The sequence below is a fragment of the Patiria miniata genome, unplaced genomic scaffold, assembly GCF_015706575.1.
Source record: "Patiria miniata isolate m_02_andy unplaced genomic scaffold, ASM1570657v1 HiC_scaffold_4, whole genome shotgun sequence".
In the NCBI taxonomy this organism is placed as follows: Eukaryota; Metazoa; Echinodermata; class Asteroidea; order Valvatida; family Asterinidae; genus Patiria; species Patiria miniata.
Genome location: NW_024037071.1, coordinates 6,184,369 through 6,210,634, shown reverse-complemented (window position 1 = coordinate 6,210,634; position 26,266 = coordinate 6,184,369). Strand labels below are relative to the sequence as shown.

The window sequence follows — 26,266 nt, the reverse complement described above, 5'->3', positions numbered from 1 at the left end:
CATCTGTAACGTGACGTTGGGGGCGCTGTAGTTTTGCGTCAAAAATTACCGGGAGGAGATTTTTATTGCCTTTTATTAATTGGGGTCGATCATCTATGTTTACGTTTTTTTAGCGTTCATCTGCATGGAAATAATGAGCGGAAATTATGACTGATGAAGGTGAGTGATAATTTTTTTATGGTTTTAGAGCTTAATCCAATAATCGTTTATCTGATCAGCTATCATTCATTTGTCTGAGTTTCATTCGTTGGGCTGGCGCGGCATCAAGATTGCAACACACACGTATTTTTCTTTAAAACAGTCCATGTGTCATGTTTACTCATGTGTCAGAATTTTTAACACACGCTATGCATGCATATGTGCCCCTGTCATTTTGTTATGCAGCCAGGCTTAGCTGCTTAGTAAAGGTTATACATTTTTGCACTGACATGACTGAGTCATCGTGGTCATCAACAGTTTCGTGGGCCTTACATGTTAATTGATTAATTATTGATTAAGTACAAATGAATGCCTGCCTGTTGTGCTTTACCATGTTTACTCTTCTCGATTGTCACGATTATGGCGTTTTGTTTTTTACTTCCTCATTGAAATAGAGAAGCGAAAGAAAAAAAAAAAAATGGGTCAAAATCATGGAATTTGGTCGGAAAAAATGTTGCAACCTGACGCCACTTTTTCCTTCATATCTCAATGAAGGTCATTCATTGCAAAAATGATGATAAGACATGAATCTGGGATGGAGTACCGGTACGTGGGACTGAGAAATATTTCCAATTTTGTTTTAAATTTTCTTGACTAGCCATAGACTTTGTACATGATCGCGGATGTGGCGTCAGGTTGCAACATTTTTTCAAAAAATTAAACCAGTTTCTCGTCTCCATCCGCTTCCTTTTTCTGGCCCGCCTCCTTAATAATTTTTTTAATTCATACATACATTGCAATATAGGCCTATTTTGCAAATACTGTGCCAATATATATATTTTCTTTATTTGTTTCCAACAAAATTGTAGCTATGTATAGAATGGGTTACGGCTGCTTTTTTGACACAATTTTGTACAGCAAAAGAGTCAAGAAAATGGAAGAATCCATCTGCCTTCTTGGGGGAAACAAAGGGGGCCCTCCTTCATTTGTTTGAAAAGCCTGGACAAGATTACGTTTTTTTTACTCAGCCTTAGACTAGAGGAATTCTTTGTTTTGTCATTTTTTGTATCCCATAATATTTATCAAATCATCATCAACCCCCATTTACCACCTTTAATCATACATGGGTGATTTCATCATTGCTTTGGAAAACATAACATTTATTGGCTTTAGCGATTCATATGAATAATTTTTTTTTCCTTCATCTTCTGAAAGTTATTGCATAATTTGTAAAAAAAAAAAAATCAGGTTGCAGGATTTCTGCAGATAACATTTATAATTATAGTGCAATTAATATACCATGTACCATGGGGAACATGTTCAGTCCTCCATGCATGTACACTTATAGTTTAGTTGTGTACAGCAAAAAAATCCTGAAGAAAAGTCAGAGACCACTCACACATGTGCATATTTACAATAATCTTGAAAAACTTTTGGAAAACATTGTTAGTATTTTAAGTTGTAACACATCCCTCCAGTTGAAACTTCCTTTGTTCATAAGTATAATTTCCTGAGTATACATGTAGATCGGAGTGAAGTGAGATTATCTGATGAAAACATTTGTACACAGTTTTCATTGGTTGCTACATGTACGTGCTACCAATACCATTCAGCACTCAAAACTCAAGAACCATTGACTTTCAAGAACTTTTATAGGTCTGGGAACTAGATAAGCCACAATTCTCAGATTGAGAACCTCATCAATAAATCTTTCCTTTGGCATACAAAAACAAACACTGCAACATTTGACAAGCAAGTCATGTATACAAAGCTAGGGAAAGAAAAATAAACAAATGAGGTAAGAAAAAAAATAGACCAGATTGCATTTTTGACCTTTTGAAACATTCCATTTTTTTTTACATGGCCTGTGTTGATTAATAGCTTGTAGCAATCAACTGCATACATGTTTGGTAACCTGGCCAAGTTTTAAAACAAAATGGTTTCTCATCCCGGCTGTTTGAAAAATGGGAGGAGGTGGCCCTGTTTGTTTTTTTTCAAGATGTTTTTTTCAAGATGTATTTTCCAAGATGAATTCTTCCAGTTTCTTGACCTTTTTGCTGATACTTTTGAGTCCAAGGGAGTTGTCCCTTTTTCTACCAGATTTTGAGCTTGCATACATTGCTGGACATTAGGAAATACATAAAAAGACAAAATATAATGCAAATGTATGAATTTACATTGCCTAACAGTTGATAACTCTAGTACATTGTGCATAAAGAAGAAAAGAAGAGGCAATTGGGGAAAAAAAGGAAGCAGCCGGGGAGGAGAAACGGTTTTTTTTATTATTAAACTTGGCCTAACAGTGGATACTGATAACTGCACGTACGGGCAGGGTCAGTGCACTATTTGTATTATTATAGGTGCAGGTAAAAATAAATGAACTGCTTTACATGTGTACATGGACTGCCAGTTTTACATGAAGTACATGTTTCCTGATTTTTATGGCATTTGCAAATTCTTTGGAAAGCAACCTACATGTAGAAAATGAAACTAGAAATTTTATTTTAAATGTGAATGAAATACGAAATGTGTATTGTTAAAAACCTTTTGGAAATTTGAAAAACAGGTGAAAAAAAGTGAAATGAAATCATGCAATCCTGTTGCAACAGAACATTGTCTAGCCTATAAAATGCACATTACATGCATTATTATTGTCATAATTACTAAAGAATGTCAATCAGTATCAAAGACTATTAAAAATTTTCACAGGAGCTTCAAATATTTGAAGAGGCCTCAGAGTACATATATCAAACCTATAAAAACCTAATTGTGTAATTTTAACTTGGGAGCCGTTTTTTTGTTAATGAAAATATTTTTTTTTAAATTTTTTTTACAGTTTTATTGAATTTTTTTAAGTTTCATTTGACCCACAGTTTTAATTATCATGATGCAGATATAAGCACTGAATGCATCGTAAGATAATAATAATTGAATAGGAACTGTCATGCATACAATATATGTACATTTACATGTGTACACGCTGTAAATTATGTGTGTGGCAGTCATTGGCAATGCTGTGGGCACAAAGTGATACTGTATTGAGCTTCTCTATGGAATAGAATTTTCTGCTTGCCTGCACTCGTTAACAGCCCTACAGGCTCCTGATGTCCTGGTCTTGAAGACATCACATGACCTAGCTAGCCTCTTGATGGCTTAGGTCTGTCAACAGAAATCCTGGATCTCGTCAGTGAACAGGACAGATTAACTGTATTGGAATTCATGGACGTGACATTAAAGGGGATTGAACATGAGAGTATAAAGGGATTATGAAACGTAATCCAGGGAGGGGTTGCCACTTACAAGATTGGTGTGAGGATTTAGAAAGATGGAGCGCAGATCTGTTTGTTAATTGGAAACTTGTTACATACACCATCAATACATGTAGTTGCAGACCAGAAATGTGCAGTACAGGTATATGTTGCACTGCATTGTGGGACAGTTTGCGCTACACACAGTTCCTGCTCGTAGTGCCAACTTTCCCATGATGCAACACACAGCATAACGTCGCTGCACACTTTAGATCAATTATAAATCTGTAAAAGGCTCCAGACATGTATATTGTACAATGTACAAAATATTATACAGTGTAGTCCCATAAATGGGGAGGGGGGCGAGGGGGGGGGGAGGGGAGGCAAGCCTACCGGTAGTGAGAGCTGGTCACAGAGCCCACAAAATTCTATTCAATTGATTCAGAATAGCTACATTGTATTCACTGGACATTTTTTTCATGTATCAGCAATTACCCAGCTGGACCAGATTTAGCCATATATAGGCATTACGGATATCCTATATGACAGCACTGCCCTACCCACAAGTCACAGTGAGTGTCAGTGAGGTACAAAGAGGACTAAATACATGTACATGTTTGCTTGCCCTCTAGGATCAGCACACAAAAAATTTCCCTAAGCACCATATGGGCCTTTTTTTTTAGCTGTGAATATAAAACTGTTACCCAACTGTGTTTCGGTTTATAAGCAGATCTACGTACACTTACCGATTTCTTGCATGAAAATTGACAGCTATTCCTACAGATCGATGTATGACATTCTGTAACCACTCATCAAGACTAATACAGTTTCACTTTTGTCTTTCTTAACTGAAGAATCAATCAAAAATTGACCTTTAAACCGTTATACACACAAGTGGCAATTTACAGCGCTCACTCCGAATATATTAAACTCTAAAGTTGCAAAGAGAATTTAGGAAGTACATTCCGGCAATTCCTGCATTATCTAATGTCCTTGACAGAGCTATTAAGAGCTCAGTACATACATGTAAACCTGGGAATGTCTTATTCATATCGTATCCCAATCCCATCCGTCTTCTGGTAATGGTCAAGGAGATTATAGCCTAGGAGTTCGGGATCATTTCTCTGAATCATTAATTAGACATCATGGTGGTTCTGGACATGACACTTCCTTTCGTATTAAATGCTGGAATAACCGTCAGTTTATTGCCTTGAGAATGATTTTTTTTCATTGGTGCTTTCGAAAATGTTCAATTATTTTTTTGTCCTGACTGCAACTGCAAGTGCAAGCAGCAAAAACAGAAATCAATACATTATACACCACCTGGTGGTGTACATAATGTAGGTTCAGTGAAATTAATTTTGATGTTTATATCTCAATCAAATTAGTGAACGTGTGACATTGACAGAACAAAAAATGTCCCCGGGAAATTTTCCAAATAGTAATTCATCTAATTCAGCCTTTGTTTGTTCGTTTGAAAGACATGTTTATCATATCCAGTGTCTGATCTACCATGGAATTTAATTAATTCTTCGCAAGTGTGGCCAGTTAATTACAGAGTACGTGATGTTGTCATGGTAATTGCACCTATGTACCCGTACATATTGTACAAGTACATGTATGTTAATAACATCTTGTAGTGCAATGATGCGAATTTTTTCTAAATTCAGGATACATCTGAACAACTATGTTCAATTTTCAGTTGTGAAAAGTACAAGTTCCAGTATAATTTTTTCAAATACTCTCAGGAAACATGGAAATAATTATCAAGAATTTTAGATTTTTTTCCTGCATAAAACTTCAGTATTTTCTAGGTGAATTGGGGCTGTGTCAGATAATCCGAATATTTGAATATTTGATCATTCTGAAATGAATCTGTGCTATACAGGTCCTTTTTCCTTTAAAATTACTGCCCCCCCCCCCCCAAAAAAATAAATAACAAAACCCAAAGGCAGCCTGTTTCTGTTTAAATAAACCATCCAGACATGTATGCATGCAATGTAGTAGACCGATATATTCTGGCGCCTGCTAGCCCACGTTATCTAATACAGCCCCTTCAGCAATTTGCGATGAAATCGTCAGACAGCTGAATATGAGTCTGTTATAATAAAACATTGCTTCAGGGAAGGAGCTCGTTTTGCATTGCTCCTTAAGTTTCAGCAATTAAATGCCTCTAGTCACCGAATGAATGAGATTTGCAGGCAGCGACGCACCAAATTGGCCAATAAATTTTAAATTGACGAAATTTGTTCCTGAATGTTTAAAAATCCGATAGTTGAAATTGGTATCCTGCAATTTTACCATCTGAGGTATACAATGAAGATTTTTGAATGTAAATAATGTAAACATAAATTTACAATTAATTCATACATTTTTTATTTAAAATTATTTTTTTGGGGGGGGGGGGGGGAGAGGAGTCGTTCTGGAACATACATTGTATGTAGCACAGGTGTATTCATATGGTACATGTATGTAATGTACATCAAATTATCATTAGAATCAAGTTGTTATTGTTAAACAGTGTAATTAATTAAAATGTAATACTGACTCACTATTGTACATGTATCAACTGTACATTGTACGTACTCTCTAAAAAATGCATTTTTTTCAGAAATTAATTAGAAACTTTTCTCATCAGATATTTCAAGGCTGGATAGCTACATGCAAGTTGGTAGTGTACACGTACACTTTTCTGGAGGCCATTGGTTCAAACCCTGTTCCAGTTATTACTTCTTTGCTCAATATATTCTCATATTAACTAGAAAGGGGAAGGTCATCAGTTTTAGGTTTTAGGCCTCAAGAGTTTATAAATCCCCGTTTGGTTTAATTGAACATTATTTTTCCAGAGTTCAAACTGCCTGGAATTTTCCCCATTTATATATTTGTATATTTGTTTATAGTAAATAAATCGATCAATAAATATTTGCAGCCAACAATTTTTATCTGGAAGTAGTCGATAACTTAGCCAATTCCAATTGATTAGGAATGGCAGGTGGGGTTGGCTCCAAACCACTTGGTTCAAAGTACCCCAAGTCTGTCGTTTCCCTTTATTCACTGACCTTTTTTGGTAACAAGTGACCTTTTTATCGCATTCTTACGTGTGTTGTTCGCGTGTGGGCCTTGAACATGCTCACAATGCAAACTTGCCAAATTTGTTTATGTTACTGGGCATTGAGTTTATGGGAACCACTTGCGCACTGGTTGGGTGAACTGGCAGGGTGTTCCATACTAGTTTGCTTTTGTACGGTAGCTGCACCAGTTGGGACTTGTAGTACACCGTACCCGCATTTTGATTTCACTTTGTCTGTGGTTTTGCTAAGATTGTGCGTAAACCAAGATAACATTGTATCTACGTTTTAGTTGGACTCTGTAAATGCGTGGATGTTCTAGTTGAAACATGACTCACAGTTGGTATCTTCAACTTCAACTCTTATAAGAATTTATAGACTGTTCAAGAGTGCTTATTCATCCAAGTTCTTGTGATAAAGATGAGTCGAAAAATCAAATTTAGACTGGACAATAATCGTGTGGCTAATGGTGATGATGTTTCAGGCTCTCCCAGGAAGACGCGGAAAATGACGAACGGGGAAAGTGGTGACGAAAATGACAGTAAGTTGAACAGTTGTTTGAGCTCTGTGAGGTATAAAGTACATGGAATGATGGACATGAAGCATGCTGGAGCCCTTGCTTGTGCACTGACTACTGTGTGCAGGACGTTCTTGACCAGCTTGATTATGTGCTAATTGTTGTTTGTTCCTAAATGATGAACAGAGGCATTTACTATTGTCATTATTATTTTAAAATTATATCCAAACCGGATGGCAGCGCCCGCACCTTTTCATTTGAGAACCACAATACATGAATGTGTCATGTATACATGCAGGTCCGAAATGATTTGTATGAGCTTACATTGTATAAGTTTACTGTGCAGTATTTATATTGTCTGCATGTGTAGCAGGATAGTAGCCTCCTGTTTGGTGGTACCATAGAGCTAGCTCTATGGTGGTACTATTCATCATGCATTGGAATTAAACATGCATGTACAGGATATCTGTGGAGACCTACCGTAGGTCAGGGTCATAGCTGTTGAATGGGATAGTCACACCCACCAAATTTTTATTTAGTGAGAGATGGACGCTTTTAGAGGTACAGTGAAAAATAGGTGGATGCAGTATGCACTTGGGAATGGTGTTTGGCCTGTTTTTTTTTTGTTTTTTTTGTCTTTTCTAAATAAAAGAAATGGTCCCATCACATATACATGTAGTACATCCGTGCATTCCTGCCTCCATGATCCGTGTATGGGAACAATAGGGGCATGTAATCATGATGCATGACTACAGCATTAAATAGATCCATGAGTATACCATTTACATAATCTTGTTACTGCGTTGAGGACCACGAGTCAGACGAAAGATCCAATATTCCTAATCTTTCCCTCAATACATGTTGTGCTTTGAGAAGATAAGTTTTTGCATATTAACCCATTATGTCCCAGCTCAGTAGTGCCGAATCCGCCCCGAGCACTCGCTGATCGTATTGGAATTTTTTTTCAGTGAATAAATACAATGTAAAAGGTGCTATGGGTTAACATGTTTAATTCATGTCTACAAATTCAGGTAATGGTACATGCATGTCAATTTATGTACATCTGTCTGTACACTAAGCCTTGCAAGACATCTTGATTTTGCATTCCATTTCATTCCAGAGAGCATGCATAATGTACAAAGAATGACATTTTACAATTGTGAGAAATGCGTCATGACGTCATCAATACAGAGTATTTTCTGATATATATATTTAACAAAAAATGCAAAAAAACTTTATCTAAAAATCTTTATTCCAAGAAAGTGTTAGTTTATAGTTGTGTGTACCAGTACATTTTTAATTTACTTAAACTTTTTAATAACAAGAAATTCAAGTACAGTAAATCCCTGACAAAGAAATGTTGACTATCGATGCCCCAGTGATGAAAGCAACTCATATTGTCAAGGCCAGCGAGAAACAAACTTATATCACAACCACCCTTGACATCTGTTTTCTTTCCCTTCTTGACTTTCAGACGAAGAGAGCAACTCGCTGGTGGGCATCAGCCTGACCAGCGAGATGGGTTGTCATGGCAACACGGAGCATGACTCGGCCCTGGGCTTCATCCTGATGGATGCAAGTCACATGACCGTTGTTGAGATGAGAGAGGCGATGCAGAAGCAGGTGGAGGCATTACCTGCCTCCTTTCGCTTCCTCACCAAACAGGGGTCAGTTGTTTTATCCCCCCAAAAAACACATTGAAAATTAACTGCCCGTGCTATTTTTGAGCTTTCACCCCAAAAATTTATCAATTTGTTACATTGTTATTTTTTGTTCAGCACTACAAAATTATTCTATTGTGAATGAGACATCAAATGAAAACAAATTGTCACAAGGTTACGAAATAAGTGCAGTTGACTGATTTTATTTGAATGCGCATAAAGCCGTACTGGTAGCGTCGGCAATGCGTTCGAATGTCCCTCCCAGGTATTTATGTACAGAGCACATAAGTGAAGGAAATAGATGCTCATTTTTTCAGAGTTTGGAGGACAAACCCGATTCAGAAGAGAATCTACAGAATTCAGAGGGGGCGGAAAATTCAGTCCTTTTGTAGGTTTGGTTGGGATTCCAACGCGGGTCATAGCAGTGGACAGCAGAGAAGGTTGTGCAAAGCTCAGACACCCCTGCACTAACCTGACTCATTGACTCCACCAAAATCCATCCTCATAAATCCTCACGTCAGCTTCTTATTTTCCTCACTTGTTCTTGAACAGGTGGCCCGTCACCTCGGCCCAGGAATCCATGATTAAAGTCAAGCATCTCATTAATGACGAGGGGGTGGTCAGAATACAGCCCGATTATGGTAAGACGACTAAAAGCCTTATTCCAAACTTAGGCTTTGTCTCAAGCTTTGGTTCAGGACATGTTTAAATTCCCAACATATGAGACTCTGGCTCAATAGGTGGTCCTTGGTCTGCTTCATGAACATCAAATCTTATAATATTATGCCAACACTGAAGTGTTTTCATTGTTTGGCACATTCCAGTAAGATAAGCCACAGTTAGGGAGTTTTTGAACCTTGGCTTTGCTTCGAGCTTTGGCTCACACAGGAGATTTTATCCCTGATGACTTGGGGGACTCAGCCTAAATTTGAGTCCATGGAACTTCAAAGGAACTGGGCCTACATATTGTAATACATGTATGCCAAATTTAAAACTACGTATAATTCCATTGGTGAGACATTAAAGGCTTCTAAATGATTCTGTTGTCAAATATGAACTTGAATTTGATATGAAGCCAAGATTTGGATAACATCTAAGCTTCCCAACTTGTACACATCCCTGCAATTTGTGGTTGTGGATGCTCTTCGAGGCCCGAGGTTAATGAGCTTTCAAATCACGCATCAATTACATTAAGCATTGTATGTGTACATAATATCCCTCAGTTACCTGTCATTGCATGTATGGCATCTTATTATAATGGTAGCCAGAACTGTCTGTACAGTATATTTTTCCAAGTTCACCTCAGTAAAAGGTGCATTCATAGTGTAAAGATGTGGATAAACTGTACTATTGTGTAGATCACCGTGAACTTTCGGTTTCATGAATGAGTTATTTGAAGTGTGTGTACATGTTCCTTTTGGCCCGGTTGGTTGTGTACGTGTGCTTGTTTTTGTCTGCTTTAAAAGTCAAGTTTTGGACTTGTCTGAACAAGTCCAATTGTTCATTTCCGTTTTATGTGATATCATTGTTAAGACTGGTGAATGAATGAATGAATTCCGGATGTATTGAAACTTCAAACTTGACAGGTTCTCTCTGTTTAGGAACCGGAAGAAAAATTTAATCTCCTGTAATAAGCAATCCCATTGAATTTTTACAAGCTTCTTTTTGCATCTTTTTTTGATTGTGTATGTACATGCAGTACATATTTTAGCAGCGTTTAAGGAATAAATATTTGAAATAGGTTGCACATTTAGAATTAATGCTCATTATGTACAGTACAAAGTTCACGCACTGTACTACAACTTCATGTGGTTGCCTTATTTATGGGGACATTTCCGAGATGATTGAGAACAGAATTATGGTACCGGTATTTCAGTAGCTCAGTCCTTGTGTGGCGGCATGCTGTCGCAGTGTCAAGATATTTGAGCTGCATTTAGCATTCTTTTGCGTACCCTTTATCTTATCAGGACGTCCGTGTAAATACTTGACAAAAAATTCGGATCAATATTTGCATTGTCAGCAGGTGGTAGATAACATAAATGTGGGACAGTTGTCGATGATGTCAACATAAACATAAAATACTCAAACCCCCCCCCCCCCAAAAAAGAAAATTATACTCGCAATAAAAAAGGAGGACAAAATAGGTTTTTGAAAATCTTTTTCCAGATGATTCTTACATTTTTCCAAAATGGAAAGGAATTCTTTTCATTCTCAATTGTGACCAAACCCAGGGAATTGTAAATCAATTTTTCAATTTTTAATTTTTCACATACATGTACAGTAGAAAGAACACTACTCTATTTTTATAACATTATTCAGTTTGATATCTAATCATTACAGATATTATGTTGCCGTTCCTATAGATTACCGTTACGTTACATTTTTTGGAAACATCCGTTGCTCTAAAGAAGAGCTGGACACTTGTGACTCATTTTGCTTTGTGTGTTTGACATGAGTCACATGAAAATAGCATGGAACAAAACAAGAACAATACTTTCTCTGTACGTGTATCGAGCAGCAATGCTATTCCCACCCTGTGGCTGTTATCATGATAATGAGGAGCGTTCCTGCCATAAGAAAGAAGTTAAAAATGCATAAAAAATGGAAATAAATGCTAGAAAACAGTCTTTATTTTATAGGCATCATTAAAAGAAAATGTTTAGGGCCTATATGTCTATTCATTTACTCCAGAGGTTTCAGTGGGAACTAATTACACGGAGCAAATGTGAAGTTTAGTCATTTAGACTGTGTTTGATGGGCTGTAGGCCCTATTTACTACATGTACATGATGTAGGTAGGTTGTACATGATGTAGGCTGAGATGGGTTGAAAGTATTACGAGATAAACGTCGAGTGAAAAAATGAACAAATACACAAACAGCCCAACAACCCAACAAACAAACAAGCCAACAAGTCAACAAGCATAACAAATTAGTTCAAACCTTGCCGGTTGTGTGACTGTAAAGCAGTGTAAGCGACAGTGTTGATACATGTAGTGATATCATCAATCATAACTCCTCAGAAAGACTCAGTGGACTTAAAAAGCTTGAACTTTTGTCTTCCACAGCAAAGCCTCGTGTTGGAGTCTCAACGGAGAAAGGCAGGCCGCTCGGTTTCATCTTCGTATCGTCTCTTAGCCTACCAATCAGTCAACTTCGAGAAGCAATATTAGCACAAGTATGTGTTACCATGGTAATTTTTAGAGTTGGAATTATAGCTTTTTATTTCCCCTTCTTATGTTACTTGGTGTATCTACCGGTAAGCTAGACTTGTCTTCAAGATATATGTCTATATCTACTGGTCTCAATCACAATTCATTTTCTCCCTCTGGAAACAGCTCGGCGGTAGCCACCAGCTTCCAGCAGGCGAATGGGTGTTTGTGGACCGTAACTTTTGGCCGATCTGTTCCCAGCAGGAGGAAGCCATGACCATCATTGATATCCTGTCAGGTTCCTGTGTCAGGCTTCACTTCCTTGATGCGAGTAGCGATGATCCTGACTGCGATGACCTCAAGAAAGATAACGGACACACCCTGACTGTTGACACACCCAGACAAAAATAGTAAGGATTTAATACAAATATTCTTGTAGAAAGATCATGATGTAGATCCCATTTCACACCTAGGCACTTCTAAAGATGAATAAAAAAGAGGTAAAATATTTGTGCACTTTGCCTGGAAGAATTTATGCTTTTAAAAATTAAGCTGTTCAAATTGTTTAAAAGATCTGTCATTTACTCTGAGTTTCAAAATTTCTGCAATTTTGCCATTTGGGGAGTTAAGGATATTGGTTAAAATATTGTGCATTTTTCTAACACTGATATCAAATTCTCCAGTAAAATTTAATAGCATACCGGTACCTGAATTTATAAACAAAATTTAGGTTGAAAACCTTTCCTTTTGGAATTGCTCTTAAACCTTTGTGTTGAATTTTTTTTTTCTCAATCTGTAGTCGTTCTCCATCCCCTCTCAGCTTCGAAAATGTCAGCCTTGCCTTGACCCACGGTAGCATCCCCCGACCCCTAAGCCCTATCCCCCACGGTGACTCCTTCCTTCTGTCCAAGTCCAAACGCCAGGCAGCCAAGCAGATTCTGATCAGCTACGTACGGGCCGAGGCTTCCCAGTATGCGCTGGACCTGAAGACGGCTCTGGAGGATTTAAAATTCAGCGTGTATCTGGTAAGAAAACAATTTCAGAATATCAATTGGTTTGATTCAACTAGTAGACCCAGGTAACATGGTTGGCACAGTGCGTAAAGTGCCCACCTCTCACCACTGTGGCCTGGGTTCGATTCCCGGCTTGGGTCATACATGTATGTGAGTAGAGTTGATTCTCTCCTGTGCCACCTAGGCTCTTTTTTCTTTGGATTCTCTGGTTTTCCTTCTCCCGCAAAAATCAGCACATTCGATCTGGCTGTGCTCTGGGGTAAACGTGGGTCAAGTAGGGGATCAAAGATTTCTGAATCTGACAAAGTCGAGGTTTGGAAAAAGCTTGTAGGAGTTGAACCTGAGACCTTTGAACTGCAAGTTCAGATCTACTGAACCATCTGAGCTATCCAGCCTTTTGGGTTTTTTTTTTCAAAATATTGTTTTGGTAACACTGCAACAGTAACACTACTAACATGGTTGGTAACACAGCAACGTTATATTCAGCTGTTTTGGTGGTTTGATTTGGGATTGTTTTGGTTCTAATTTATTAAACGCTATGGGAATCCTCTTTTTCTCTAGGACGTTCATGAAATCTTTTCTGGGAGCGACTGGCAGGACAGTCTGAACTATGCAGTCAGTAACTGTGAGGTGTTTGTGCCACTAGTCACACGGAGATACGGAGAAACACAATGGACAAACAGGGAGGTAGGAATTGGGAGGTTCGATGTGATGATGTAGTCAAGTCCATCACAAGTCTGGTCACAAGTAAAAGGAATGCCTTTGACACGGTTCGTTTGTATAGCTTGTGACTTGATTTAAGACTGGATGACTTGATGGACTTTCGAGGACTTGTTGGATGTGACTTCAACACTGGACTAAACTATTCTAAAAATTTAAATAAAGTTCATTGTCTGGAACTGTGTGAAGTGACTTTAAATGGAGGATTGACTGTTGCAATTATTTGGACCTTTAGGGTCTAGTGATTTGAAATGAATTCCTGAATAAAGTAAGCCTGTTTATAAACCAAAGTGTGCACGGGTCTTCAGCAAGAAATCCTAGGGATGCATGTTTTATGGGATAAACGAATGTCACATTTCTGTTTCAGTTGAAGCTGGCGGACATTTTGAACAAGTACATCGTGCCGGTGTCCTTTGTAGAGACATGGCCGCCGTGCTGTCTGGCGATTCAGTTTGCAACCACACAGTTCATCAACTGGAGACAGGGGAAACAGGATAGAGGTGAGAGGTCACACTCATGAATATGCATGAGTTGTGTCAAATGGCAGACTCTTGGTAATGTAAAGGTCACACTCCTAAATTTCCATGAGGTGTATTGATTGGCACATTCTTGTTAAGGTCACATCATGAATATTCAATAAAGTGTGCTGGTGGGTAAGATCATGCTCCTGAATATGTATGAGGTGTAATCAAAAGGTACTCTCTTTGTAAGGTCACTGAATATTCATGAGGTGTGTTGTTTGTTTCTTCTATGGTAAGGGTACAAGGTGGCACTAATGAATATTCATAAGTTATATCAGATTGCTCTTCCTTTGTGTGATGAAGTATAATGGGAAAAAATGTTTCAGAATGTGAATTTGCCTTTGCCGTGATATTGACTAAAATCTTCTTGCAGCAAATTTTCTTTTCATGTGATTTGATTTCAGTTATTATCTGATTTCATAATTTTGTTCAGTATGTTAGTTCACTAAAAGGGCAGTTAGTAAATTCTTTTAGATAGTTTTTATAATTTCAAGGGTTTCTCATAGCTCTTTGCAAAAAGCAATCAGTGAAAAGTCTCAGAATATGAGGCTCATAAGCCAGGGTGGTATTTCAGCTGCATAGTTTATGGTTAGCTTTGAGTAGTTCACATCAGGATAAATGATTCTGCATTAGCATACATCAGTATAAATGTCTCGCTCTTGAGCACAAAAGTTACGAAAGTGTTGCACTGTTTTCTCCTTTTACTTTTCATGTTATGGTTCAACTTGTTGCCTGAAAAAAATTGCAGATTTCTTTACCCATAGACTTGTGTATATTTATCTGCTATGTCAATCCTAAAATAACAATGCTCAAGGCTTGATGTTCACCTGTGGATCATTCTGTAAATTTAGGATCCAAAATGTGACATTTGTCATGTCTCTGTCACCCTGAATATTTAAGTGACACCATTTTGTCAATTTGTCACTGAGTGTCATTAAAATGAGTTCAAACTATTCTCATTTGTTGGGTACTTGTAGTTGCTTTACATAATCATTCTGTTGGGGTCAAAGGCATTTAAGGAGTTATTCCAAAATTTACAAAATCGTAACAGGGACAGCGGGACAAAAGTGGACCCCAAATTTTTATAAAATGACCCATGTATGGATTTTGCCTGGTAACTTTTTACACTTACCAAAATGTTTTTTTTTTATGCTAAGGAAAATTGCAGACTTGGCAACTTCGTACAAATTGTCCCCATACTGATTCACCATTTCTCATTGGTAGATTACTAATTTCAATTCATTTCCTTTCTTTCAGATAACTTAGTGCATCAGTAGATATAGTGTCAGCTATAGCATTGGAGTGACATTAACACATGCTTTTTTTTTTTTGGACGACTTTTCAACCTTCTATTGCACTGTTGCCGTGGAAATGCTCACCTGCATTTTCAGATGCATGATGGGAGTGAAGGGCATGCTAAGAATAGTTTCTGTTGAACTATTCATCACGTTTATTCCATACTGGCGAACAGGTTGCATCGCGCCCTTTCCATGTATACAAAGTTGTATACATGTTCGCCGGTATGGAAAAGGCGCGATGCAACCTGTTCGCCAGTGTGGAAAAAAACGCAACGTATTTTGACATTGCAGTGAAAAGCAACATACTCATGTGTGTGAAGTTATCATTGCAAAGTTTCAAATGGACAATGCATGTAGATTTTTAATACTTCTGATCGAAAAATGAGCAAAACGTTAACTCAAATTAGCACATTTGAGCTCACTAATTGAGCTCGCTTTGTGTTCAATTTGAGTGCAATGAAGCTTACTTGAGTTCAAATTGAGTTCAATTGAGCTCATTTGATTTCACTTTCAGCTCAAAATGAGCTCAGTTGAGCATGTCTAAACTAAAATTTGATTTCTGAGTTTTTGTTTAATCGTTTTGTTTATTTTTGAGTTTTGGTTGATCATTTCATGTAGAGTGCACATGCACATGTAAGTAGTCCAAGCTGTACTAATAGCATCACTAGCGCACTCACAGTTAACAGGAGAGATACCTGCATTTAAAGTGTGCCGAACATCGCAGTGATCACTCATCACGCAACTAACACCCGATTGGCCAGCCTTGACTGCATCTCCACCAATCGGCTCTTAATACATGTACTAACCACCGTTCTCTACCTCCCTTGATGTAAAAGTGTTGTGCGTTCTTTTGTGCACGCCCTCGTTGTTATTTCCAGAGAAAATTTTCCGTCTTATGGCAGACAAATCGTGCGAGGAGCAAGTGACGTATACGTGGGACCACGGCGACGTGATTTGCGTCAGTAAGGACATTGGGACGCGGTGTTTGGCACATGCGAGGAAAAAAGCGCAAGAAGAATCGGAAAAGAAGGTAAGCCAATTTTTGCTTTTGGTATAAAATAATAAGTCAAGTTAACAGTTTTTTTTTCACATTTGTTCATTAACCCTAACCGAACTCAACCCATCAAAGTTCAACAGCAGGTGTTGTTGAAATCTGTTGGGATAGGTACAGTACCCCTAAACTGATGGTCTTTTACATTGGGTTTGGCATGCCTCCAGAAACTAAGTCCAACAGTGTGTGTGGTAATTTCCAACTTAAAGCTCATTATGTAGTGACAGGTCACATGTAACAGCCCAAACGAAAAGAAACTAGCCCATTCCCAAATTAAGGATCATCTACATGAAATATTTTGACACCACTGCACAGCGACTGTCTCAATTTCATTGCCATCGCTAAACCTCTTTCATTCCCTCAGTCCCCGTTACTACGGAGCTACCCCTCGGCCTTACCGCCGGGTCTACCTACCAACATGACAGTCGTTACTGAGAGCAGGGAGGGCGCCCCCATGGTCTTTATCAGCGTCCATCCCAAACAACGAGAATTTGTAAGTCTGTTTAAAATATCTGTTTTCAAATTTTCAAATTGTTTGTTATTACTCAGTTTAAGCCTGTACATAAGTCTGTATATAAGTCTTTATTTTTTTTCAGAGTAGTTGTTATGGTCATAACTTGAGATAATTATATTAACTTCTTGTGTTATTTTTCCTCAGGGCGAAGAGTTGAAAGAACTCTTTGAAGCACAGGGCTACGAGGCCTGGTGTACTTCAGAAGTCGACGATGGGTCCATGAATTTCTGCTCCCAGTCCCGGGCACTTGAAGACGGTAATTAACCAATAGTTCACATATTTCAGTTTGTTTTCTGCATTCATCTGCAATGAATGTCTTATATTATTCAACACCATTCTACACAATAGACAATCCAACCAGCCTGAGTTTGGTATTTCTGCATGCAGCAGCCGGGCAGGATGGCCCTGTGTTTTGATTACGATTGTTCAATAATTTGAATCTTAAAGACTTGAATGTTTACGACAATATCCCATGGAGTTCTTCCTGATGATGTGAAAATTGGTAAAGTGGTTTCCATTGGTAGTAGACATGATTTAATTAATTGTAGACCTATTACAATTTTTCCCCTGAGCTCCTAAATTTTATGAACAATGTTACTGGCTGAAATCACTAAAACCACTTTTCACTACAACAAACATTCTTTTGTTGACACCATCATCACAGTTCTTTTCAGCAAATCCCATTTTCAGTTGTGTTCATTTTCAATTCAGTCCTCAAGGACAAACATGATTTTCTTTTTGGTGTTCATGTTTAGACTCCACATTGATATTGGACAGTGAAGACTTTTTCGACGAGGAAGACAATGCTGCCAACGCTGTCAGCATTCTGCAGCAGAAAGCGGCTGAAGCTGGCGTCATCGTCTTTGTATTATCCAAGGACTTCGCTTCCTCAGATACAGGCAAACAACAAGTAAGGAGTCACGTCATTAAAAATCCGCGATAGACTGCGAACATAAAGTTTGTAAACAATGGGCAAGTTCGGACAAGGACCATTAATCGACTAGTGGTTGAGTTGTGATGTAACTTTCGCCTGCGCACTAATAGCAACGTGCTAACACCTCTAGCCAAACTCTGGTCAAAACCATAGACATTTATGTCAGTGGTCAAAGCGCCATCACAAACATCTTGGTCATGACTTCCCATTGTGCATTATGATTCGTGCAGCTATTGGTAACCAGTGATGCAACCATGCCCTGTGCTCCGATTCCAAATAGGCAACCAGAGTAGTCCAACAATTTCAACGCTCGAGCTACGTTAGTCAAACTATGGTTAATTATGGTTTGCGCCTGAACTTGCTGAATGCTGATAACCTTATAGTGGGAAGATTTTGGGAAATTTGTCCCGATTCTTGTTACTAATGCCTGATACAATCAGCCTATTGTGAGTAAACTTGTCCGCAACACATACTGTGATGACTTGTAAGTACACTAATATCTTGCAAGGTAATTGAGCTGCACTTGTTATTGTCAGATTGGAACCAGCAAGCTCTGTGGTTGAGAGGTAAAGGTGTCTGCACTAGTAGGCAGAAGGTTTTTGATTTCGAGTCCTACTTCAGCCATCTGGTGATTTCTATAACTCACAATCGGACAACATTTAGTACACAGTGCATGTAAAATAAACAGTGGTGACGGGCAAAAACAGTACTGAAAAGTACGCCAATTCTTTTTTAGCTTTTACCTGAAAATGTTATATATAAAGTGGAATTAAGTCACGTGACTGTTCATCAACTAATGGGATTAAGATTTGTGGATAATACCATGTAAACATAATTTTCCTAATGAACGATTCTTACTGTCTTGATGCTTTGGGTGACCCTTACCTGTGCAATGCTTTTGTTTCACCTAGGTCTTTTACTGTGAGCAACGCAAACGAGTGGTGCCGTTGAAGTACGAAGAGTTTGAGATGCCCGGATGGATGAGCATGCTGATCGGCACAAGCACATTTGAGGTAAGATATGAGGGCAAATTGTTTACAAAAAAGACAATTGAGAAACCTTCAATAACTGCTTTCATCATCTGATGAGTGCACAATGGACCCTATTGTCCTCTGTTGTTCATGGTCCAGTATTGAATACTTGAAGAGTATGTACTTATGTACACATTATTGAGCTGATTTATATTTGATCCATGTCTTATTTATATCAACTTAAATGAATGATGATTTTTTTTGGGTTAAATTTTCAGGATGTCAGAAGAGCAGATTACAAGCAGTCGCTTCTGGCGAGAGTGAAGTGCGCCCTCAACCCAAACCAGCCAGACTGCACGGCGATGAACGGAGCCCAGGAATCCCAAATTGAATCACGTGTGAGTTTTGCTATAAAAAACAGTCCTTCAGCTTTTGCCTGCCAGGAAATTAAAATGATACAAGAATGTTTTTTTGAAGCTCATGTAAATTCCGGGCCTTGAATATTTAAAGGTTAAAGGCTGCTTCATACAAATGCTAATTATATGATGTCACTGCAAGTATTCCTGCTGCAAATTTACAAAAGTTGAATGTATTTTAACTCCGGTTTAGTGAAGTCAAACAAACTTCTCTTTCACTTTGGTGCAAAGTTACGAATCTACCTTCAGTTTGGGATTTTGATCTGTCGTACTTTAAAACTGAAATGTGAAATGAGTTTCATCCAAAATATATATTTTTTTTGCGTTCCGTACAGGTCAGCAGCATATGTCAGAAACTTCCCGGCAGCAATTGTGTCTACATCTCAGGTGGAACCAGTTTCTACTACGACAAGAGTGAAGCCATATGCAAGTAAGTGGGGTCAACCATACCCCCTTCCCCATCCTGAATCCTTCAAACTCCATCAGGAGGTTTTTGGAGGATTTTGTAGGATTGAGGAAGGTAGAGCCCAGCCACTGTTATTTTACATAGGGCTTGATGCAACTTGAAACTTGGTGGGTACAATGAGTGTGCTATTGGTCTCCTGGACAGTGGTGCATGTTTGGAAGATTCAGGAATGTTCATCGCAATAATACCAATGGTGAAGAAAAACCAATTGTTCTGACTCTCAACGAAATAAAGTAATTTTTGTTGTTGTTGTGGGACGTCTGTTAATACAAACCCAGACTCATATTCAAGTCCAGGTCCTTCTGTTAATGCTTGGACAATATTAAACCATCACAAATAAGCTTCAGTTAAAAAAATGTTTTCAGACCGCTAAAATGTCCGTAGTTCAATGGCGACCTTTACGATCTCCTTTCTTGAACAGAGAGATTGGGAAAGCTCTGGCTAAGTTACAGAAAGTGACGCTAGTTACAGGAGGATTCTTTGGTGTCGGGGAGACAGTCGCTAAGAGCTTCTACGATGAGAGACAGAGACTAGGGAGGGTTGAGGACGTCTACCACATACTGCCTCTCAGAGATGAACAGGTAGAAAAATTTTCTTCTTCCCTAACAGGATCTCAACTACTAGGCCGAAAGCCACGCTAAGCAAGTACGAGAAAATGAGAAAAACAAGGAAGCAGGGGATCAGAGATAAACAGTTATCCATTGACATTGGGCTGAAACCGAAATAAAATATAAGCAGGGGAAAAACAAACAAATACATCTAAGAAGAGCACCTTTGTCCCAGTCACATTCATTTACATTTTTCATAATGCCTCTTTAAAGGTTTTTCAGGTTGTGTTATTATTCATCATAAAAACACCTGCTGAGGTCAAAAGCCTATATTTAATATTTATATGGAAATTTCCAGTATTAAGAGTAAAACAGTGATGTCATCTTTATAGACAAGCAACAGGGTTTTAGCTGCTTCAGCATCAAAATTTGAAAATTGTGAAAAATCACCATAAATATTTTAAATAAGCCAGATTGTTTGGTTGAAATATGTCAGGCCGCATGCAATTTTAAAAGTTGGAATTTGTGTGTTCTGTAACTCAATATGAGTAGATTTTTTGCATGATTTCTCATTCAAATGTGAATGTCTTTTGTATTACGGAAGATAGCAATTAAAAAAAATTCAGGGTTTTTGTTGTTGTGGAGGGGTGAAACTGGAAAATAGCTTGTGGAGACCAACTTGAGCAAAGCTCCTTTTTGACATTTCAGGATCGAAGCCCACAGGCAAGGCAGAACAAAGACAAGACGTTTCAGCGTGTGCCGTTTGGCGAGACGGTCTTTGTCGGCGACAGCGTTAGACAGAGAGAGACGATTGTCTCCCGGATATTTGATATCTGTGTCTTGATAGAAGGTAATTGCACCGACAGTGAGACTCTTGCTCAATACAGGGCTGATCTTTTAGAATGTTATGCTCTACCAACCTTGGAACTTAGGGCTTACGGACGCTTTCTCATGCTTACGACTCAAGCAGAGAAAGTCTGTGCTTACCCAGTAAGCCCAGCATCCTTAGTAACGAGATGAAGCATGCTAGAAAGCTAAATTCCCAGCTTATCTGTGAAATATGCTGACTGGATTTTCAGCTGAGGAGTTTTTGTACTTACTGTAATCAGAAACTCTTGATGCGTTTTGTTTGGTTTATTTTTGGATGTGCTAGGGGGCCCTGGTGCTGCCCACGAAGCCGAGGAGTTCACTTGGAGCGATCACACAGTCATCCCAATCAAATGCACAGGAGGCTCAGCCGGCGGCAAATTCAACGTTCCATCCAAAATATTTCAGGTAAAATTTGTTTTTAATTCCTCAATTTCCAAAAAGCATTTTAAAATTCCAATTTTGTCCTTGGAAAAGTTGTTGAATGCGCCCTGCATAGATTTTGAAACTTTTAAAGCATGCACCAGCTACTATGGAAGCAAATTGTTGTTGAGTTGCTAGACACTGAAACGTGCTAAGCTGAGTACATTTTTGCTTATTAACCCTTACCCTACTAGACCCTCCAACGCATGCCAATATGTGCCTCAAGAAAATCTCCTATGTTTTTTGCATGGCCCTCCAATATCTGCCATGTCATTTCAAGGGTAACTGGACAGGCACTCCAATACATGCCACAGAGAACAATGAGAGTCCTCTGATAACAATCAAGTGCCCCCAGCTGGTCAGTATCAGGCACCCTCCAGGGCCTCCAACTCCTGCCAATTGGAGCCTTCACTGCTACATCAAAGTATCCTCCAATAAACTGCAGCTGGAGGGCATTGGCATAACCAACTGACATGCAGTAAACTACCCTCAGAGAGTAAGGGTTAAATAAGCTTAGCTTCCAGAATGTCATGATATACAGTGACTGGCTCTCTGTTTTTGGTCAGCTCAAAAAAATGTGTTGAGCGATTATTTATTATTTTTTTAGAGACTTTTGTGACATTGAGCCCTCGCGTTCTCAAGTGAATTTAGTATCTTCTTGTGCTTTTACTGTCACTAAATTAACCGCAGATAGGATCATTTACATCTATCCTAAAAGTAACCTACCAAATTAGTATCAAAAAGCTTACTTTTCTTCAAGATCGTACTGGTACTAAACACTCTGTGAAACTATTCCGTCTGGGTTGCTGTCATTTAGAAGAAATCAACAAATGTAGGTGATTTCCAACGATCAGTCAGTTGACTGATTTTTTTGGGGGAAAAAAAAGTGCTATCGACGAAATCGTGTTTCGTGAGCAAAAGGTTATGCATGGTTTTTCACTATTTTCTCAAAAATTGTTATCTAGTGAGCTGAACCTTCAACGGGTTAGGTTTTGAGCTTGCTTATTATGGAAAACGAACAACATGCTTGAAAGCAAATGATCTTATATACCAAGCAACGTGACTAATGCATCACATTTGTCTTTCCTACCCCCTCCCCCCCCCCCCCCCACCCCCACCATAGTGCCCCCCTGGTGTAGTACGCGAAGACTGGCACCAACTGGCAGACAAGAACGAATCACCAGCTGCAATCGGTGCTGCAGTGGCGCGCATCATCACTGCGTTACAGCAAGATGTAGCTGCCCAGCTGACGCGACTCAAGACGTTTCGACGTGGCAGCGAAGCTAAGACATAAAGCCTCAAGCGGTATGCCATCTTCATGAAACAAAACAAGCCTAGTAAAAGCTGGTCCCAAAGCGCACAAAATTCCATTCAATAAGCCAGTTACGTATCTGAACTGTGCACAATGATATGGGTCACGGGTCATCCTGGATAACCAAACGTTTGGAAGGCGCATGAACGCGGGCGCACGACGCTTGCGTGTAAATTACCAGCAGAATGGGTGTGCGCGTAACATCGCGTAACATCACGTCAGCGATGTTATCCCGAATGACCTCGGGTCATTGAATTACCCAACTGGCTTATTCAGTCAAGTCTAGATGGAAATGTGGTCACAGAACCATGCATGATACATGCACAGTAGGTCTTATCATTCTCATAGTCTTTGCTGAATTAAAGAGTGTGTAGTTTTCTGAACGTGTGTTTTAATTTGAGCCCCATTCTCCTCATCAAAAATCCATGGCTGTGCAGAGCAGAAACTGAAAATATTGCATTAAAAAAATGTGTATACAAGTAAAAATCAGGGCAATGTTAAGCACACAAATTTCTGCTAACAAAGGCTCCGTCTATTTCATGGAAGCAAAGGCATGCTTCACCCCAGAGGAAAAAGTGGCTTATACAATAGAAATCTCCATGCGCCTGCAACAGTTGGCACATCGAAGGTATGAAATAGTGCTTAAGGTTAGCACGATCTCTGCTTTACAACTTTTCTGCTAAATGTTAAGCAGTGCCAGGAAATTGGGCCCAGGTTTGAAGCAGTCACAAACATCAAAAATTGCATAGTGTTTGCTTTTTTTTGGCTATTATTTTGTGCTTAACCATTGTATGAAACTTGCCCCTGGACTTTTGTTTTGAATCTTGACTTTGTAGCTATCAGAAAATTCAACTTTTGTTGGTTTTTACTGCTTGCCATGCTCTGTGCTCTAACAACAGAGCCTTACCCAAAGAAACAGTTACGTAACTGCCATAACGAGTGTGTGTTCAATCCATTTTTTGGGAAGGGGGGGGGGTTGAAATTTTTTAAAGTATTATTATTGACAATGGATTTACGTTGTCAAGTGTAGTTACGCCAAGTATTTTTGTAAAAATTGCTTTACATAATGTGTATATTTTCTTTTGTTGACATTAACACAAATTGGTCAGTGACAACATGAGGCGTCGTGTCAAGAAATACCTGGGGTCAGTTGTGGACATATTTCTCCACAACAATAGGCCTGGTGCAGAGAAAATCATCCCCAATTCAGTGAGGCCCACTCCTTACTTTGACATTGTGAAAGACATTGAGATTCAGTACATAGTTCCTAGACAAACCATCAGAGTTTGCTGGTTTAGTGTTTAAATGAGGTTAGGTTAGTTCAATAGGAATGCATGAGGACCCTTCCAACTTGTAATAATCTTTGGAAGTCCTATGGACTAAAAATGTAATGGTACAACTCAATAGAATATAATCATGCAAAAAAAATATGAATTTTTGTTTTTGACGTTTCTGTTTTGTGAACACTTCTAAACAGTTATGTTAGATAAGAACAGCTAAAAATACAGTTTGGCTACTTTCTCATCAAAATATTCAACCTTTTAGCCCCCAAATCCACTGCCTGAATTTTCCCTCCAGAGTGTTACTTCATAACACACTTTAACTCACAAGTAATATTCCAATTAATTTTCCGTAGCGTTACAGTTGTAGAAAATGGAATTATTTTATAGGAAACTTAAAACTACTTATGATGAAAAAATATCTATATTCATATCAGTGGATGGTTCACAAGGGAGTCCAAAAAATGAGGAAAAAACATCAAAGACTTCTGAGTAAAACCCTTACTCCAGCATTCTTAAAAATGTCTTCAATATCTTACTTTTACACCCATATGATCACAGGCCAGTGTTAATTAAGTGTCTGAAATAACTGTTACTCTAAAGTGCTGCCTTTGTCTCATGTTTTTTCTGGGTTTGACAGATATATTTTATTTACAACTCGAAATTATTGTATAGTGTAGTTATTAAATGAAAGCAATTAATTTTCTAGGCATCATTTTACATCATGTGCATGTTAAAAAAAAATGATTTTTCTTTTTTTACATCAAGGTTTTACAAATTGTTATTAAAGTTTATATAAAATATTGTTATGTATATGGAAAGTTACTGTACAGAATGTGTCAAGTTTTTGCCGGCTTTTAACATTTAATGTAATAAATCGCGAAGCTTACCTATACATGTATGTAGCTAGGAAAGTTAACAGTGGGGGGAGATTAGGGGAAATGGTCCATATTTGTGATGCCCTGCTCTGGAGAAGGTGGGTTGTTCGTTTTTCATAAAAAACATTTATTCAAATCCTTCAACCAACTATTGATATTGGCTCAGAATTGTTGATGCCCTGATGTGCTATGTTAATGTAAAACAATAGAAGGGAACTAAATGAGTAGGTGTGCCTCACAGTTTACCACGTCAGAAGTTCAGAAAGGTATTCAAGTGTGCATGTGTGTGGTTCATCTTGGCTGAAACAAAATTCCTGACAGAGCAAGTCCAATAAATGTCATGTGCTTATGAAATGAAATTATTGCTGCAGTTTTTGTGTATAATTATTCGTAGATAGTGTTTTGTTCTGATTGATTAAACTCCACCCGTGACGTCACCCTATTGTCCTAGCGCTCCATTATTTTGCACGAATGGAGCGTTGGAGGCGATACCTCTCCATTCTTTGGGAAGGTAATAAATGCCTCCATCACTCCATTCCTACAAAATGATGGGAGCGGGAAGTAAAGAAACACCAAAAATGGCACAATTACTTTTGCGAAGTTGCAACTTTACTGCACCGTTTCTCAAATGAAGGGGGGGGGGGGGGCTATGCATCATTCGTACGTTTACATGAAAGTCAAGAACCATTTGTTTCCTGTGCTGCCCGGTAGTTTGACCCTCTTCGTGATACTATTCACAAGCCTGTCTACTAGCCAGAATATTATTTGATGACTTAACAGTAAGCCAATGGGCCCTCATCATTTGAGGGCGCTCTCATATGAGCTGCCATGAATTTTTTTTTTATTCTCTGTAATATTTACCTTTGTAAATCCTTTACAATACACGTTCATGTCAACCTTCCTGCTTTTATCTACATTTTGAGAAAACGCTTTCACGATGTTCCTTACGATTGAGGTACTGTTTTTTATTCTGCATTTGACTATTTGAAGTACATTTTCAGGCGCGGATGGGGGGGGGGGGGGGTCAGAACCTTCCCCCAGCTCTGTCAAAAACATTTTTCATAGAAATGTCTTTAAAATTATCCGAACGCGCTCCCCCCCCCCCCCGCTCTGACACCCAACAAAATTTTACTGGTAATAATTTCCGCCTGTGTGGACAGGACAGAGCCAGCTTGATTAGAGGTTATATTATTTGTACACTATTCTCTAATAAAGTGTTAATGATCGTCTGATTTGAACAGTGCCCCAATTGACAGTATTTTTTAATCACTA

General features: G+C 38.5%; 1 protein-coding gene across 3 annotated transcripts; it reads left to right on the top strand.

The window, feature by feature from the left end:
* The first annotated feature begins 22 nt into the window (after window positions 1–22).
* Window positions 23–24,324, top strand: LOC119739902. 3 transcript variants are annotated; one of them, XM_038215030.1, is made up of 20 exons: window positions 23–159; window positions 6,939–6,995; window positions 8,446–8,638; window positions 9,185–9,273; window positions 11,699–11,808; window positions 11,969–12,192; window positions 12,582–12,807; window positions 13,357–13,482; window positions 13,883–14,015; window positions 16,237–16,364; window positions 16,750–16,878; window positions 17,044–17,155; window positions 17,655–17,809; window positions 18,745–18,846; window positions 19,083–19,202; window positions 19,556–19,650; window positions 20,108–20,267; window positions 20,943–21,084; window positions 21,388–21,509; window positions 22,648–24,324. In XM_038215030.1, exons 1-20 carry the CDS (start codon window positions 147–149, stop codon window positions 22,816–22,818), a joined length of 2,607 nt encoding a protein of 868 aa, XP_038070958.1. In that variant the 5' UTR covers window positions 23–146; the 3' UTR covers window positions 22,819–24,324. The 3 variants fall into 3 exon arrangements, with proteins under 3 accessions (XP_038070958.1, XP_038070957.1, XP_038070959.1); XM_038215029.1 differs by having other exon boundaries at window positions 16,213–16,364; XM_038215031.1 differs by lacking the exon at window positions 6,939–6,995 and having other exon boundaries at window positions 16,213–16,364.
* The last annotated feature ends 1,942 nt before the right edge of the window (window positions 24,325–26,266 follow it).